This window comes from Esox lucius, chromosome 12, assembly GCF_011004845.1.
Source record: "Esox lucius isolate fEsoLuc1 chromosome 12, fEsoLuc1.pri, whole genome shotgun sequence".
NCBI lineage: Eukaryota > Metazoa > Chordata > Actinopteri > Esociformes > Esocidae > Esox > Esox lucius.
Window position 1 is genome coordinate 29,985,479 of NC_047580.1, and position 17,427 is coordinate 30,002,905.

The window sequence follows — 17,427 nt, forward strand, 5'->3', positions numbered from 1 at the left end:
ACCGGGGCACCAGCCCGGCGCTACAGGAGCGCCTGGATAGCCGAACGGCCACGGCTCTGCTCGGGGCGTCCGAAAAACGCACTCAGGCGCGGCCGATCAGCTATCCAGACGCTGTCAGTGACACCAACGTACCCGTACCAGCTCCGCGGGGCGCGGGGAGGGCAATCCGGACGCAGCTGTTGGCCGTGTCAGCGAAACACTCCGGGTTCCGGCAGGCGGCGGGGCCCAGGACGCGGAGGATGTAGTTGATCTCCCGGGAGCCCAAGGAGCCCGACACCACACCGGACGTGGTACTGCCCGCCCCGCTGGTCACCGCCGACCGTACCACCTGGGGGGGAGAGAACGGGTCAGTTCACGGCAGAGCGGCGACAGTGGAGACACGCGGTCGGACAGGCACCAGGAGGTTACGCGGCCATTCCGGTACCTTCTCCATCGTGTGGCGCAGCGTGGCCGGGTCCTCGATGATGTGCCTGAAGAGCAGCGTGACGAGCGGCGTGAAACCGTTGAAACCGGAGCCCTGCGTCAGGCCCAGGATCATCCGGGTGCTCTTCAGCTCGGCAAACATCATGGCGTAGTGGTGCGTCCGGGTCAGACGCAGGCACAGCCTGCAGGGACGGGCACAGACAGCGGACGTCGGTCATTCAGGGGCCGACGGGCACACGGACCACAATCCACCGTACGGAATCGGCGAGATAACCACAGCGGCCGGTGCAGTACTTCAACACACTTTGACGGTCTCACTAAAACGCAACGGAAGTACAACGAGCAAGAAGAAGAAGTGCAACATGGAAGCAGGAACCTGAGCGTGGCGTGGAGGGTGTCCGGGTCCACGGGGACACTGATCATGGAGACGCAGGCTCGGATGAGCAACGTGGTCATGTCCTCGGTGAGGCCCGGCACTACGATGGCACCTCCCGCCCCAGGCCGTTCAGACGCCGGCTCCAGGGAGGCGCTGGGAGGGGGTGCAGGCGGAGCAGACGGGCCGGAGGACTCCTTCATTTGGGGGGTGGCGTTGTCATCTTTAGGAGCACTCATCTCCACGGCAACCGGGGCGGAGTCTGAATGAGGCAAAGAAAGCGTGGTATATGACTATTAACACGGTTCGGCCGGTCTGATTCCAGGTTTTGTTATCCAACAGCCCTGAGTGTCGAGGTCGGATCAAGTCACATCATTGGCTGGAATCGTGTGAACGAATGTTTCCTGGGTTTTAGGGATCCAGGTGGGTTCTCTCTTTTACGGCGGCTGCATTAGGACAGCCCAGCCAGAAATTAGTTCAGTCATTACCTGCGTCCGTTAGCGTCTCCTCTGCCTTGCCCCGGTCCCCCTCCTCCCTCTCGGAGTCAGTCACGCTGCCAGTCTTGGCGGGTTTTGGGGCGCGCGGCACCCTCTGCACTGTCAGCATCACCGGACGGCGGTTACCGGTCTCCTCGTTCACCTGGGAGAGAAATCGCACAGGGATGAGATCAGACGATTTCTCACGACTAAACCACTCCCACCACTATTGAAAAGCACAGTCTGCCAACACTCTAGGGCCATGGTCCTCACACACACTATACCGCGTAGCTCCAGTGAAAGATACTTCACTGAATATTTATTATTTATCCCCCCCAAGGGAGCACCGCGTACCACCAGTGGTACAACTACCATAACCGGAGAACCAGAGCTCCAGGGGCATTCGTGCTTCCCGGCACCACGGTGCAGTGAGACCCGACAGCCCTCGTTGACCAGAGCTAATTTAACCCAACCGCGGCGGCGACGCAACCGCGGTCCAAACGTCGCCGCGGGGCCGCGCGGTCAACGCGCAGGGAAAAGCTCCCACCTGGACCATGGTGTTGAACTGGACCGTGTACCGCCGGCGCCCGGCGGTGAAGCGCACGCTGCTCTCCCCGGCCCTCCAGGCAGAGTCGATGGTGCTGTTGTTGGAGGCCGAGTAGCTGCACCAGCGCCCCGACCGGTCGTCAAACCACCGCCAGTTGTTCCCGTTGGGCTGCAGGTACTGGGCAGAGGGGGGGGGGGAACGTTAACGTTAAGTGATGCAGGCCTTTTAATTGTACCTAGAATTTCTAAACAAACAGTTGGCGGCAGGGCCTTTTCTCATAGAGCTCCACTCCTGTGGAATGATCTGCCAATTAAGGTTAGAAATGCAAACTCAGTGCAAACTTTCAAGTGTCTACTAAAAACTCATCTCTACAGCACGGTTTATAATTAGGTGTAGCCTGGCCCGGGGGCGTGAAGGTGACCAGTAGGCTTGATACTGTCCACCCTTGCTGTCTTGCCAGGTGGGCTCTCGTCGCCACTGGGATGCCCTCCCTCCAATGCCCTTCGGGGGAAGAGTCACTGGCTTGTTGTTGACTCTCTATTGCGCACTTGTGCAGTTGGGCTGTACGCTGCTAGCAATACTCGGCCCTCATTCAGGGGGGTTGGGTTGGTGGGTGTCCCTTTGGTTGATACCTGGCAATGTGGGTGGATTGATTTCCTGCCTGTTGGGCCCTGTCCGGGGCCTCCCCCGGGTAGGGCCACAGTGTCACCGGACCCCCCCGTCTCAGTTTCCAAGGTGTTACGCTGCTATATTATTGTGCTGGGGGACATGAGGGATGTACTACTAACTTTTCTCAGTTTCCTCCAATTTTAAATTTTAGAAGGAGATGAGGTCCTGGTCCACACCTGCGGATTACCTGGTTTGGGGGGACCATTGCTGTTCCTGTCCTTGTCCACCTGGTCATACTTCTGACCTAGTCTAAAATCGAATATACTCTGGATTTAGCCAAGAGAAATGTATTTATTATTCCAATTGGACTCTTAATATCTCACCCGGCACAGCCAGAAGAGGACTGGTCACCCCTCTGAGCCTGGGTCCTCTCTAGGTTTCTTCCTAAAATTCGACCTTCTTAGGGAGTTTTTCCTATCCACTGAAATTCAACACTACTGTTGTTTGCTCCTTGGGGTTTAAGGCCGGGTGTCTCTGTAAAGCACTTTGTGACAACTGCTGTTGTAAAAAGCGCTTTATAAATAAATTTTGATTGATTGATTGGTTAACGTCCGGCTGGGAAACGGCAACGGTCATTTCCCTGACTGAAGGGTAAGGAGGGGGACCACATCGTAGTCCCAGAGGCGTTGTCGCACGGGTTAGCGCCTCACCTTATTCATCTGCGATCTGCGTCGGGACGACACGGCCATCTTCTCATAGAAATCGATGATCAGCAGCACCGGAGTGATCCACCTGTGGGAGCAGACGGAAAGTGTTGGGCTGCGTGGCGGGGCTGAGATACAAGCGTTCCTATCTATCAGGAGGGGAGGGGGCGTTTTCTCACTTGGGCGTCTGGACATCCTTCTGCTCCTTGGCGGCCTGCAGACAGGGCTGCACCACCTCCAGCAGCTTGATGAGGACATTGAGGATGCCGCTGTTCTCCACCACCCGGGCACAGGACAGCTTCAACTCCTGCGGGGGGGGGAAACGGGCCAGGGGTCAGCCGACATGGGCTAGTTTGCGGGGGGGGTTCTCGTTTTTTGTCCCTCGGTGCGTCTCCTTACCTCGAAAAGCAGAGTGAGCAAAAGGATGCGCGTTGCCAGGTTGGAGGCCTGCGGCAGGGTAGCCATCTGCCTGGTCCACTCGGACACGGTCTTGGTGTCGCTGGTGGTTAAAGGCACCGCGGCCTTGATCAGCACATCGGCTGCCTCCCACACCTGGACAGAAACACCTGACGTAAGGCCACTGGGCCCCAAAAGCAAAACGTGAATCACACACACACGACCTGTCGGGTGACCTACCTGGTTGACCACCTGTCGTAGGATGAGATCCCTGTACTCCGGGCCACTCCTCTTGATGGCGGTCATGAGGAGGTCGCAGAGGCGGTACACTGTGTCAGGGAGCTCGTCCAGGAGGTGGAAGCAGCCGGGCAGCATGGAATCGGTGAAGGAGTGGAGCTCCGTGCTGTCCAGGGGCTCGGCTTCCAGGAACCTCTCCAGGCAACGAGCCTCCTCCTCCTCTGTACGCTCCCTGGCCCTCCGGTCATCCTCCTCGCGACGACGTGCCGCCTCCTGAGGGAGACGGAGTGGGAAGGGAGGGACAGAAAGAGAGGACAAATACAGGGGAGGCACAAAACGGGAATTAGAGAATGCACCCCCGTTGTTCATTCAGAAGCAATGAATACATTTGTGTTGGTTGCGCGGTTAGGGTGTCCCACCTCAGGCGAATCTGAGCGCTGCTCCATGCTGACCTCTTGCCCCAGAGACATGGCAATGGCTCGCATCATCTGATCCTCTTCGGACATGGTCATGTCCTACACACAGAGAAACACAGAACACTCAACACGAGAGCGCTCACACACCGGAGCCCCCCCGTACGGGCAATGTGATTGAAGGACTAAGGTGCGTGTGTGAGCGCACGCGTGTTCATACCCTGACTGCTCCACTCAGTAGAGAAGGTGCGTGTGTGTGTTGGTTCATACCCTGACGGCTCCACTCAGTAGAGGAGGTGCGTGTGTGTGTTGGTTCATACCCTGACGGCTCCACTCAGTAGAGGAGGTGCGTGTGTGTGTTGGTTCATACCCTGACGGCTCCACTCAGTAGAGGAGGTGCGTGTGTGTGTTGGTTCATACCCTGACGGCTCCACTCAGTAGAGGAGGTGCGTGTGTGTGTTGGTTCATACCCTGACGGCTCCACTCAGTAGAGGAGGTGCGTGTGTGTGTTGGTTCATACCCTGACGGCTCCACTCAGTAGAGGAGGTGCGTGTGTGTGTTGGTTCATACCCTGACGGCTCCACTCAGTAGAGGAGGTGCGTGTGTGTGTTGGTTCATACCCTGACGGCTCCACTCAGTAGAGGAGGTGCGTGTGTGTGTTGGTTCATACCCTGACGGCTCCACTCAGTAGAGGAGGTGCGTGTGTGTGTTGGTTCATACCCTGACGGCTCCACTCAGTAGAGGAGGTGCGTGTGTGTGTTGGTTCATACCCTGACGGCCCCACTCAGTAGAGGAGGTGCGTGTGTGTGTTGGTTCATACCCTGACGGCCCCACTCAGTAGAGGAGGTGCATGTGTGTGTTGGTTCATACCCTGACTGCTCCACTCAGTAGGTGGTGTGTTTGTTGGTTCCTACCCTGACGGCTCCACTCAGTAGAGGAGGTGGGTGTGTTAGCAGGTACTCCGTAGCCTGCTCCATGGTGGTGGTGTTGAGCAGGGCCTCCATGGCGTGCTCCCTGGAGAAACCCATGTCCATCAGCTGGATAAAGGACAACAGGGGTGGGGGTTAAATATGGTCACAGGGAAGAGGGAGGGGGAGGATTTAAGGGGGAGGGAAGGAGAGGTTGCTTCCATTGTGGACCTATAACATTTGAGTTATCCATTGATTCTTTGATTGCAGTAATATTTATAATTACAAAATGCCCCATCTGCTTTCTCTGTACAGAATGTGAATATCAGCTTTGATTACAAACACTGCAGTAAACACCCTACAACAGCCCTTTTTATATCATGGACAGTCAGCCCTGACATCCATAGCTGTCTATACATTTCTCAAGCAGCATCCTGTTTTTATAGGGAGGGGGCTTTGTTATTGTTTTAACTAGAGACTCGTGCTTTAAGGGCTTAATTAGAAACCCCATTAGGTACTGCCAAAAGGCCGTGGAATGAAGCTGGGATCCTCTTCTCAGGATGTGACAACATTGACTATGACATTATACAGAACATTATTAGACAGGTACAGCACAAAGACAGAAACAATTAAAACATAACATAACAGCAATCCATTTCACAAATAACTTTAGTCAGAGCCGGCCTTATGATACTAGAGTCAAAGGGTATTATACTGAAAACGAGTGTTTAGACGAGACTCCGCTACCTCAATGCCAACACGTTCATATTTCAGATCACACTCTCACCGACGCTGGCACGATACGAAAAATAAAACACAGCCCCGTAACACCCGCTAGCGGCATGAACGCGATATCAAACGTAAATTCAGCGTTTGCCTACAGTTCTACACAAGCGAAGCAAATGCAAAAGAGCCAAAACAGGAAAGGCAAAAGACAGATGTTGTGCATAGGGCTTTGGAGGTCGGGGAGGGAAGCTTCATACGGGGGAAAATAAAACAGATGGACGTACGAAGGAGAACGGAGGTGATCGAGATAAATTGCAGTGAGAGAGCGGGAACCAGGAATGTAGGAGTATGTGAAAGCAGGGAAGAGAAGCACTAGACGAAGTACAAGAAGGAGATTGCCAAACAAAGACAAAAAGAAAATGGATCATCATGTCAGCAATATCTTGCAATGTTTGTAACGCAAAAGAAAAAAAACCGCCCATCTACACACTGAGTGACACCTAAAACCACCCTCATTCACCGACATGGCTGGAGTGAGACCGAGTCGCAAACCACAGAGGGCCCCTTGTCTCAACACATCGCCGTCTACCCAGTTACCTCACCACTAAAGGTCTACATAACATCCATTAACCCCCCCGCCTCAAAAAGGCATCGCCGTCCTCCCACTCGCCATCCCCTCCCTCCCATCCCGCTTAAGCCGTGACCCCATTACAAAAACACACCAGAGCAGATTAAATTCCCGTCAAAAGGGGGCTTTTGCGCCTACATCAATCTTTGGAGAATGCGCGAGGCTCAAAGCAACGGGGTGGGGTGGGGGGGGTGTGAACAACAGGGGAAAACACGTGAATGGACTTGGCTTTTGTGCGTTCAGACGGACACCCGGAGTGGAGGCAGCTGGCTGGATACCTGCTGTTGTTGCTGCTGGTTGACGTTTGGCTGCCTCTCTCTCGGGACGACTCCTGCCTGACCCTGTCACAACGAGATAGAGCGGAGCAGGGGCCACGCCAGCGTGAGGATTCCAGGGGACAAGAGGTTGACAACAGAACAGTCCAGTTTCAACACAGGGACCCTTTTCAAGGGGGCAACGTTAACGGTACCACTGACGTGCAAAGAGCGCCCATAGAGGTCAATGCTTTCAGCCTCGTCCTGCTGAGTTAGCGGTTCTATGAAGAGCTGCTGAATGACATCTGTGAGTTGCTCAAAAATAAAACTGCCTAGGACTAATACAGGCTGAACAGTACTAATGTTTCTATGAATAGTCAGAAGGCAAGGCATACGACAAAACACACAGACTTGGGCCGACACCAACCACCCCACCAACTTTTCCCTTCTGTTCCTACAACAATGATGGTGAACGATAAGACCAGAGTGGCTCCGCCCCAAACAGGAAAGAGACAAACTGAAGAAGTTGGGTGTCTTGCTTTGGCTACCATCTTTGCCCTCACCTGCTGTAGCTGGGCCTGGTTAACGGGAGGCTCTCTCCGAGGCGTAGGGTTGGCCGGGTCTTCTGCCGCGCCTCCCGGTGCAGGCGGTGCAGGGCTACCGCCGGTGGCCGGACCCGGGGCTGGCGTGGACCCAGTTGGGCTTTCGCCGGCGTTGACCACCGCTCCAGAGGCTCCTGGTGCTCCAACGACAGCTGAATCAGGAGGTCCAGTGTTTCAAATGACTTTAAATGCTTGGTGTTTTAAATTACTTTAAATGCTTGGTGTCTGACCGGTCAAAATGGGCGGACCAGCGACAAACTCTCTGAACCATAATCACGTCAAAGGTATAGAGCGACTGAATTCCATGGTCAATGGTTGCTTGTTGTGAGATCATCTTTCAAAAACATTAAAATGTTAGAGCCATCTATGCTATTTAAATGACTGAAAATAAACCTTACCTCCAGAGGTTGGGCCCACAGGCACCGCTGAGGCCCCAGCTCCTCCCTCCTCCTCTGGCCGGGTTGTGCCCTCCCTCTCCTTGGCCAAACGCTCCTGGATTGAATGACATTTCCATTAAGTGTAAGCCTACATTAGTAACCACGCGTTACAGGGTCTGTTATCTTAACGGCTGTTTGATTTCGGCCTTCAGCTGACACACAGAACAAACACACACCTGAATGACAGGCTCTCCTCTCAGGATGTGGCACAGTATAGCCAACATGGACTCCGCCATACGGCCTCCATACACCTTCAGGGGTTTGCGGTTCCACAGACTACGGATGCAATTGAATGCCGCCTAGAGGGCATAAGAAGTCAGATGAGGGCCCCCGGGGGGAAAGCAAACAATTCAACACAGCATTTACACTGATTAAAACTCATATACTCAGTAAACACCCACAAAAACAGATGTATCCATCCCCTAAGAGGGACTGTGCTTTTTAGAGGGAACAGGCAGGAGCGATAATGGATGCACCTTTTGTCATTTTCTATGGGCTCCCAAAATGTTTGATAATGTAAACGAGGTCTGGGAACCAGAGAGCTCCTCGGGAACTTCCTCCCCACCTTCTGAGTGACGATGAGGAATCGCAGGGCGCTGAACTGAGGAGTGGTGGGCGTGACCCCGGGGACCTTGACGGGCAGGCTGTGGGGGGAGTCCAGCACGGTACTGGGGTTCACCATCTTCTCCACCAGCATCAGCCAGGCATCCAGGAACTCCCCGGTCCCGTCCGGCAGCTCGGCGTGCTCCAGACCCTCGGAGACAGGCACCTTCCCACCCATTGAGAGGGCCCAGTTGAATGTCCTGGCGGGAGACGAGCTCTGGTCAGACACGCACAAATACTGACGGTGTCCAGGCCAGCTCACGTTAAGAGAGTAAACTGAAGGTCCCACTCTGTCTTTTTAACAATAACCACCACGATCAAGAAAGATTACAAAAATAATACCAAACACCAAAAATTTAATAATTTTCATTTGCAAATAGGCATCATTTATTAATTGCCTCAGCAGTGTCAACAGAAGCACCCCCTGGTCGTAGCCACAGCGTCTGACCAGGGACAAGGCGACGCCAGGGCGCTCTACTCACTCGAAGAGTGCGTCATGGCCCCCGGAGCAGAAGAACTTCTGCAGCATGAGATGGTAGGGGTACTTCCTCTCATCAAAGAGCATAGGGGACGTGAAGCCCACCGAGCAAATGAAGAACGTCAGCCTGGAGGAGAGTCGGAGCGAGACAACACAAACATGAGACCCACACTCAGTCGCTTACATCTATCCAATCCTCTAGCGCCTACCGGGGAGCAGCTCAAACAGCCTCCCTACTGGGGACATCTTGACTGGCTTAGATCGCGTGTATATCGGAAAAAGACATCCGGATTGATTCAATGGACGATGGAACCAAACTGCGGTTCTGTTTCAAAACAACTTTTCCCACTCCTATGACAAGCCAACTGACGTTCACATTCCCACCAGGCTCTGCTAAGACTCCTGCCTTTCAGGACAACTTCTCATAGCCACAACACTTTAAAAATGAACAAAGGTAAATGGTTAAAACTATGGCATAAACCGGGTGAGCCCCGTCAGTCAAACCGCACCGGAGCGGTGTGAGGGGATAAAAGCCTCCCACCTGAAGCGGGGGGTGGGGGTGTAGGGTGGGGGCTGCCAGCTCAGACCCTTGGTGAGCAGCTTGGTGAGGGAGGAAGCGGTGGCCCTGGCAGCGGGCGTGGGCGCAGTGCCCGTGCTGGTGGCGTGGTGGGAGCGGCGCTGGCGCACCGGCGAGCCGACACAGAGCTTCACCAGCAGGCCGAAGAGCTCGGCCAGAGCCCGGCCCAGGCGAGACGACGCTGGAGGAGAAAGACCCGAGAGTTACACGCCTGGATGGATGAGGGGCGGTGCCCGGGGCTTGAAAGCGATAAACACTGCCTCACCGGAGAGCAGAGGTTTGATCTGCTTGATGCGGGTTGCCATGGCAGGGGTCAGTTTGGACTTGGCCTTGGGGTCGGCGGTGCCGGCGGGGGGCTCGTCGGTCTCCATGGGGGCTAGCGTGTCGCCGTCTAACCCCATCCCCTCCAGAAGCGCCGTGGCTGACGGGTCGACGGTCACCACCTCCGGCTCAGCTAGCAGGGACACAGAGGGGCAGGACAGGGCTAGTGGTTAGAGACATCCCTTTTCTCGCACATCCCAACAATTGCAACGCTCATTTACATCACTTTTGCAGACAGTCTCATCCACAGCGACTTAAGGAAGCGAATCGCATACAGCGCATTTTCATTCCGTGTCATCCAAGCTGGTAGTTAGAATTAAACAGAGGTAAGCCCATAGTGCGTTGGTTATCACCAGGGGGGGCTTCATTACCGGTTCTCCTGGACCCAGAGGCCGTGGCTGCGGCGCCGCCAGCCTGCTTATCCTCCTTTGGAACCAGCTTCTGCATGTCGGCCTGGCCAAACTCACAGCCTGGGGGGAGGCTGTGGGAGGAGTCAGCAGTTTAGTATGAGTCACATTAGTAACCGCCAAAAAGCAGCAGCTTACCGCCCTGGGGTCCACAGACACACAGAATGTAACGAAATATAAATGTTTAAGTACGGTACCAAGACTGGAGAGAGACGGAGAGAGCAGGCAAGCGTGAAACAAGGTCAAAGCAGAGGGATAAATAAGAGAAAAGGATGAAGGCAGCCAAAGCCAGAGGAAAGAGGGGGGAAACAACAAGACCGAAGGACGGACTTAATCAGGGGAAAAGGGAAAGACTGAGAAACCCAAGGTGAAAAAGGAGGGTGCGGACGGAGAGACAGCAGACGCCGGGAGGAGAGAGCGTGTCAGACCGACCTGTTGGGCGTGCAAAGGGACAGCAGCACGGTGCTCTCCCACACCAGAGAGCAGTAGAGCTGGCTCAGCTTGTTGAGGACACTCAGCCCCAGCTGGGAGCCCCACTGGTTCACACTGATGGCTCGGATCTCACTCTGCATCACACAGACGGGGGGGGGGGGGGTTAAATCCCACACCGACCTGAACGCACTATTTAACCACTCGGTCAACGACGTCACAATGCAGGGGCGGTCAACGGCTGGCTTACCTGTCCGACTCGGCAGGTGTGCACGAACATCAGGATGTAGGCGTGCGCGGCGGTGAGCGCGTGTAGCAGCGGCGTGGCTCGGGCCGACAGCGTGGCGTCAGTCACGTGCCCGGCGGTGGCGAGCTCCCGGAGCAGCACGGACCCGCCGGGGACCTCGATGGGCCGGTGGAGGGGCTCGAGGGCCGACAGGATGCCGTCCAGTTGACACAGGCCCTCCTGGAGCACCTTGGGCTCGTGGGACAGGGTCTGGGGACCGCGGGAGGACACACGGCACTTCAGCATCAATACAGCACAGTCCCAGGGATCAATACAGCATCAATACAGCACAGTCCCAGGGATCAATACAGCACAGTCCCAGGGATCAATACAGCACAGTCCCAGGGATCAATACAGCACAGTCCCAGGGATCAATACAGCACAGTCCCAGGGATCAATACAGCACAGTCCCAGGGATCAATACAGCATCAACACAGCACAGTCCCAGGGATCAATACAGCATCAACACAGCACAGTCCCAGGGATCAATACAGCATCAACACAGCACAGTCCCAGGGATCAATACAGCACAGTCCCAGGGATCAATACAGCATCAATACAGCACAGTCCCAGGGATCAATACAGCACAGTCCCAGGGATCAATACAGCATCAACACAGCACAGTCCCAGGGATCAATACAGCACAGTCCCAGGGATCAATACAGCACAGTCCCAGGGATCAATACAGCATCAACACAGCACAGTCCCAGGAGGGCTGTGGCGCAAGTGTGTATCCGATAACAGGCAGCGATAGATATATATATATCTCAAAATGTTGTCACAGACCAGTGTTTTCTTAGGTGCCTGATGAAAAAACCTTCTCTGCTTGAGATGTATTATTAAACAAGTTCACTGAAATAATTTCCCCACATCTACCTGAGCACCCCAGCAGGGAACGTCATGAACAAAAGGCCCAGGGCCAATTTAAATGCGTCCTGTCATCGGAACTTGTCATAAACATGTTTTTACATTCCAGTACCACATGTCCCAGTCTACCATTGAAGCCTACACAGCATAAAGGATTTGATCTATTATTTAACGGTTGCACAGACACCACCATGCTCCCTCAAGTGACAAGTAACAACTTCAACACTGTCTGAAATAGACACCATCACACGGCAGACGCGAGGGGTCCCGAGAAGAAAACCAAGCTCCACTTACAGAGCTACAAACCCGCAGGAACCTAGCCGCGTGTCAAACCCGCAGGAACCTAGCCGCGTGTCAAACCCGCAGGAACCTAGCCGCGTGTCAAACCCGCAGGAACCTAGCCGCGTGTCAAACCCGCAGGAACCTAGCCGCGTGTCAAACCCGCAGGAACCTAGCCGCGTGTCAAACCCGCAGGAACCTAGCCGCGTGTCAAACCCGCAGGAACCTATTGCAATTGCAACCCGGCCCCCACATCTTTACCCATGATCCCACCCCACAGCATGCCCCCAGGGTTAGGTCTCACCAGTATGGACTTGCAGACCCCGGCCACAGCCTGACAGGCGGCTGATGTGGGGAAATCGATGGGCAGGTTGGGCAGGCCCAGGATGGAGACCAGGGGCAGGAGACCCTTCTGGTTGACAAACTCCTGACAGTGGTCGTCCGTTGTGTTGTTGCTCAGGATCGACTCCACAAACTTCATCTGGGCAGGACGACCAAAGGAGGGGTTAGGAGGATGGAGCGGCGAAGGACCAAAACATTTTTATTTTGTTTTATTGGTTGGCACATCGAGGCGAATCATAGTAACACCTTTTTACCCAGAGATTATTTCATTTTGAGCACAAGAGAACCTACATAAGAAATTCAGTCTCAACAAGATTTTTTTTACCTTCTCTGTTTCCTACTTAAGCTGAGTGTAAAAAAAAACGCTTTTTTTAACTGCAGGCAAAACAATTTGGTCACCTAAAAGTACTGCAGAATGTGCATCAACACCACGTACCACATTTAGGATGTAATCCATCAAAGGAATTGGTATTCTCTCTTCAGTGCCAACCACCCTGCAAGAACCCCAGCAGAACAACACATCAGCACCCCAAACTCATCACAAACACATGTAAATAATAACTTTAAAAGGATTTAATATATAGGGGAAAAAAGGAAAGAAAGAAAAAAAAATCAGAGGAGAAATAAATCCTGAAGTGATCAGGAAGAATCACATCTCTGATTTGGAATGTCATACAGTTCAACGGGCACTGACTGTCTGTTGGCCTCTGGCTCCCCCTGCTGTTGGGCGAACGTATGGAGGGCTTCCTCTTCCTCCTCGTCTTCACTGGAGGCCTCCTCCGCGGCGTGGGAGGAGCGGGCCGGGGGCGCAGTGACGGTGCCGTCGGCCTTCTGGATCGAGGGCTTCTGACAGATGTACTCCGGAGCCCGGCCCAGGTTACAGATCTCCTCCAGTAACTGGGAGGCAAAACCCGTTTACAGTTAAAGACACAGAGCAGACGGACACAGCATTGGCACTTGACAACTAGGCGAGACATGTTTTTATTGTGATTCAAATAGGCATTTGCAAAGCGGGTGTGAGCTAACCAGTGCAAATTTGGCAGCTTTATTCTTTTTTTTGTTTTCATCAGTCCAACTGTGGAAAACAGCCCTACGGTAGTTGAACAGGGCGGTCGGATTGGGCACAGGATGGAAGACGGACAAAATACGTATTTTCATAAAAGACGGCGATTAATAAATACATTATAATTTGTCACAGATTTAGTTTTTAATCAAATGTGTTTATAAAGCCCTTTTTACAACAGCAGTTGTCACAAAGTGCTTTACAGAGACACCCGGCCTTAAACCCCAAGGAGCAAATAGTAGTAGTGTTGGTTTTCTATCAAGGAATTCCTATTTATTCTACCTGTGGTTTCTCATGAGGTGCCAAATCCAAAGGTTTTGTCCAAAAACATTAAAGGCTGCTTTCCAGAGTTTCAGTAGACTAAAACAGGCAATGAAAGTAACACTGATGCTAACCAGGGTGTATTTATCACTTCGGCTTCCTCCCTCAACATGTAGAACTCATATTTTACCCAAGAATGGGGAAGAACGCAACAACGTTCTGCAGACACGTACCAATTAAAGGTTAAAAACCTCAAACAGTTATGTATATATTTTTTTACAGCATTTGACGTTCTCCAAACAAATAGAATGAAATTTGAATTTGGGTCAATCTTCGGCGGTGACTAGCCCACCTTGATAATTGCAGTGGTAGCGTCGGTCTTCAGAGTGGGCTGGTGTCTCATCAGTTCATCGACAGCACTGCCCAGGTTGGAGGCCGTGTCACCTGCATTACATGCATGGTTATACACACACCCCGCCCAAATACACACATCCCTCCCAAATACCCCTCCAAAGGCCCAGCACAGCGAAACACCCACCCAATCAACAGCGTGGCCATACAACCCCCACCCCAAACTCACCCAGAGGGTCGGAGCTGCGTCGTCGTCTCATAGCAGGCAGGTAGTCGGGTGACAGCAGCACCTTGAAGAGCCTCTCGAAGGGCTGGCACTGGACAAAGGAGTGCAGGCCGCGCGCGTTCAAGCACAGCGCACTGAACACGTTAGGGAGAGAACCAAGCACTTCGCGGGTGGCCGGGACCTGCAGAGAGAGAGACTGTGAGAGAGAGAAAAGGGAGAAAGAGAGAGAAAAAGGGGAGGAAGAGAGAGAGTGAGAGACAGAGTGGCGAGGGAAGGGAACAAATCAGAAGGGGGAGGGGAGGGGGGAGAGACGCAGGGAAACAAAAACGCAAAAGGCAATCAGGAGCGGGGGGGGGAGGGAGGAGCTGAGGGAGGAGCTGAGGAAGCGAAGGAGGGGATGAAGTAGTGACGCCGTGGAGAGAGAACGCCCCTTTAATTCTGGGTGAGGTGGAGGACATGGGATGAAGTTGGAGGGATGGAGGGGCGTGAACTAGGCCAGCTACAACGACATCCACCAGCTAACACCACCTGTCCACATACGAACTAGCTGAAAAAGACGTGACATCTGCACATCTGACGCGCTCGAGAGAGAGGAGCCCGATGAGAGGGGGAGCAGAGAGGAGATGAGGGGGTCAAAATAAATAAATAAATAAAAAACAGGGAGAAAGACAACAGAGAAAGAAAGGAGAGTAGAGAACTAGAGAGACTCAGCTGGCACACCTGAACACGAGTGGCAAATACACTCCCTAACCACTTATCAAAGCAACCCTGTGTTGCCTGACCAAGGACAGTTCGGTCCCCACACACACACACACACACACACGCGCTTGCAGGAACGGTGTTTGCCACTAGTGTCTGAAGCCGGGCTGAGCCGGGCGGGCGGGGGAGGGGGTGGGGGGGCTACTCACATCCTTGATGAGCAGGGCATGCAGCATGACATCAGTCAGCCCGTTATCCTGCAGGGACGAGAGGAGAGACGGCTCCTGGAAAACAAACACCGTCACCACCTCCGTTGCTGTGGGGAAAGGGGAGGGAGCGGGGGTACAGGGAAAATGAGGAGAACATCAGGAGGGGAACACATTCTGAGCGAGAACTAGAGCTGCACAGACAATTAACGCCACTCCTGTTTGACTCTTATAAGGAACATTGCGACGGAAACGCATGTTTCAATGATGGGATCCCGTAAGCTCACCCAGAAGGAAGAGAGACGGCCCATAATACTCGGCATTGCTGATGATGTGCTTGAGTGAGGTAGGCAGGGACCCGTCCATGACTGGAGGCACACAGACACGGTCAGTCAAGCAGTCGATATGGAGAGAGACGAACACACAGACCAACGCAACAACAGGGATGTATAACACAAAACCTTAAAATCCTATCATCTTTCTGATTTCCCGTTTTAGGCATTTTAACTTTCAAAGTCATAGAAGAAAAAATAACATTTGCCGTATTCAATCAAATAGTTTTTTAAGTCCATAACACCACATCTGATCTTATTTTTTTATGTCGACAGAACACCATGTCTGGATGTAGCACTTCTGCTGCGTTCACGTTGCATTTCCAAACAAATTCAATTGGCCAACCATGGCACAACCTCAGCCCTTTAACCGTGTGACCCGCGCAACAACGAAGCCAGTCTCCACAGAGCGCCTGAGTCGAGAGGTCGGAGGTCACTCACCGTGCCGGATGCCGTCTGAGAAGGCAGGGTCCTGGATGGCTTTCTTCAAGAAGTTCAACATGGACTTCAGGAGAGCTGCCCGTTGCGGAATACACTGGACACCTGGCGGACACAACACAGTCAGGCAACATAGAGGGGCGGGCGGGCCTAACAGAGAGGAGGACACAAAGACTGAAAGAGACTGTAAGAGAACAAGAGGAAGAGAGAATGAGAGGGACACAATGAGAGAACCTGTGCGGGGGTTGCTGGCAGTGTTGCTCTGTGGTCGGTGGTCTGTCTCCGGTCTGGGGCCAGAGGAGGTCGAGGGACCGGGGCTGCTCTCCATCCTCTCGTCTGACACTGTGAGACACACGCGGGGCAAACACCACATCACTCAACAATTGCGCACAAGGCCAAGATTCTATTGGACATATCTGAACCCCCACGCCTCCAAATTGGGCCAGGCTCTCACAGAAATTAGCATAAAGGAAAACAGCTGGTCACAGAGAAGCTCATTTAAAACCATGGAAAAGTATAGTTAAACTGTTTTACACAGCGTGTGGCTTCAATCCATTTGCGGGTAACTACTTGAGATTCAGCGGAACTCGCTTGCGGGGGGGGGGGTCACATGTCTGACAGGCTAACGAACAGGACACCTGCATCTTGAAGTGTAGCCACCCCCCCCCCCCCAAAAAAATAAGGGTCAGGGGTAGACCTCGCACGTAAAGCTCTGGTTCAACAATGGCACAAACAGCGAGTTACGTGAAAAGACAAGCCTACTTACTAGCTAGGCTATGCTGATCTTGCACTGACATACCCAGCCATGCACTGGAGGTTGTCCAAATAGTAACGGAAACTAGAACCGAATGGCTGTTGGCAAAAAACAAGGCAGCCGGTATCTGATTTTCAACCTGACAGCTTCTTAAAAATGTGTGTCGTTGGTTTTGTAGCTTTATAACATTTGTTTGTTTCACAAATATTTTGACAGTTACTCTCTTCCTGCAAGTCAGTTGAAATGCTGCACACTCGACTCTCAAGAACTGCCATTATAACCACGTTGACGCCCAAGAGGCCAGTGTTTGGAAGAGCTGGTTGACAACAGTGGGAAAGGTGCCTACTGCTTTCTGATTGGCCGTCCATGTCCGTATCCATGTCCTCAGACTCCACAGTGGAGTTGGGCCTCTGGATCTTTGGCTTGATGACAAAGGGGCACTCTTTCCTCGACAGGTCCACCTCATGCTGCAGGCAGGCAGGGAGGGAGGGAGGGAGGGGGAGAAAGGTGAGATGGAGAAACCAGAGCAAGGAGAGAGTGCAAGAGATTAGCACACAGTGGTTCTGGTGGGGACATCAGAGCACACAGCCCAAAATAAACGTGGCATAGAACGGCAGGAGGTAAGGCGCTGGAAATGCCGCCCGCCCTCCCACCCGCACCACCATCCATTTTTCACATAATTTCTCAGAGCCGAAAGGCTACAAAAACAGATTGCAAACCCTCACGCACTACCACATCAACCAAGAGAAGCATTCTCACCTGAGGGGACTTCTCT

General features: G+C 53.2%; 1 protein-coding gene across 18 annotated transcripts in view; it reads right to left on the bottom strand.

Moving 5' to 3' along the window:
* Window positions 1-17,427, bottom strand: part of huwe1 (HECT, UBA and WWE domain containing E3 ubiquitin protein ligase 1) — a 50,465-nt gene that overhangs the window by 23,293 nt on the left and 9,745 nt on the right. For 12 of the 18 annotated variants that reach the window (XM_029123964.2, XM_029123976.2, XM_029123974.2 and 9 more), the window contains 32 exons: window positions 16,999-17,119; window positions 16,133-16,240; window positions 15,902-16,003; window positions 15,416-15,496; window positions 15,132-15,238; window positions 14,227-14,419; window positions 13,999-14,090; window positions 12,999-13,219; window positions 12,759-12,816; window positions 12,285-12,461; window positions 10,799-11,044; window positions 10,552-10,685; window positions 10,084-10,193; window positions 9,657-9,845; window positions 9,356-9,572; window positions 8,819-8,941; window positions 8,299-8,536; window positions 7,910-8,032; window positions 7,695-7,788; window positions 7,258-7,448; window positions 6,719-6,781; window positions 5,093-5,215; window positions 4,185-4,280; window positions 3,769-4,038; window positions 3,532-3,684; window positions 3,312-3,439; window positions 3,139-3,220; window positions 1,820-1,996; window positions 1,285-1,435; window positions 800-1,058; window positions 425-605; window positions 133-328 (listed from right to left, as the gene is read on the bottom strand). In XM_029123964.2, coding sequence (XP_028979797.2) covers window positions 133-328; window positions 425-605; window positions 800-1,058; window positions 1,285-1,435; window positions 1,820-1,996; window positions 3,139-3,220; window positions 3,312-3,439; window positions 3,532-3,684; window positions 3,769-4,038; window positions 4,185-4,280; window positions 5,093-5,215; window positions 6,719-6,781; window positions 7,258-7,448; window positions 7,695-7,788; window positions 7,910-8,032; window positions 8,299-8,536; window positions 8,819-8,941; window positions 9,356-9,572; window positions 9,657-9,845; window positions 10,084-10,193; window positions 10,552-10,685; window positions 10,799-11,044; window positions 12,285-12,461; window positions 12,759-12,816; window positions 12,999-13,219; window positions 13,999-14,090; window positions 14,227-14,419; window positions 15,132-15,238; window positions 15,416-15,496; window positions 15,902-16,003; window positions 16,133-16,240; window positions 16,999-17,119 — 4,804 coding nt within the window. The remainder of the gene's footprint in view (window positions 1-132; window positions 329-424; window positions 606-799; window positions 1,059-1,284; window positions 1,436-1,819; window positions 1,997-3,138; window positions 3,221-3,311; window positions 3,440-3,531; window positions 3,685-3,768; window positions 4,039-4,184; window positions 4,281-5,092; window positions 5,216-6,718; window positions 6,782-7,257; window positions 7,449-7,694; window positions 7,789-7,909; window positions 8,033-8,298; window positions 8,537-8,818; window positions 8,942-9,355; window positions 9,573-9,656; window positions 9,846-10,083; window positions 10,194-10,551; window positions 10,686-10,798; window positions 11,045-12,284; window positions 12,462-12,758; window positions 12,817-12,998; window positions 13,220-13,998; window positions 14,091-14,226; window positions 14,420-15,131; window positions 15,239-15,415; window positions 15,497-15,901; window positions 16,004-16,132; window positions 16,241-16,998; window positions 17,120-17,427) is intronic. The other 6 variants (XM_029123980.2, XM_029123975.2, XM_029123972.2 and 3 more) reach the window with 5 other exon arrangements.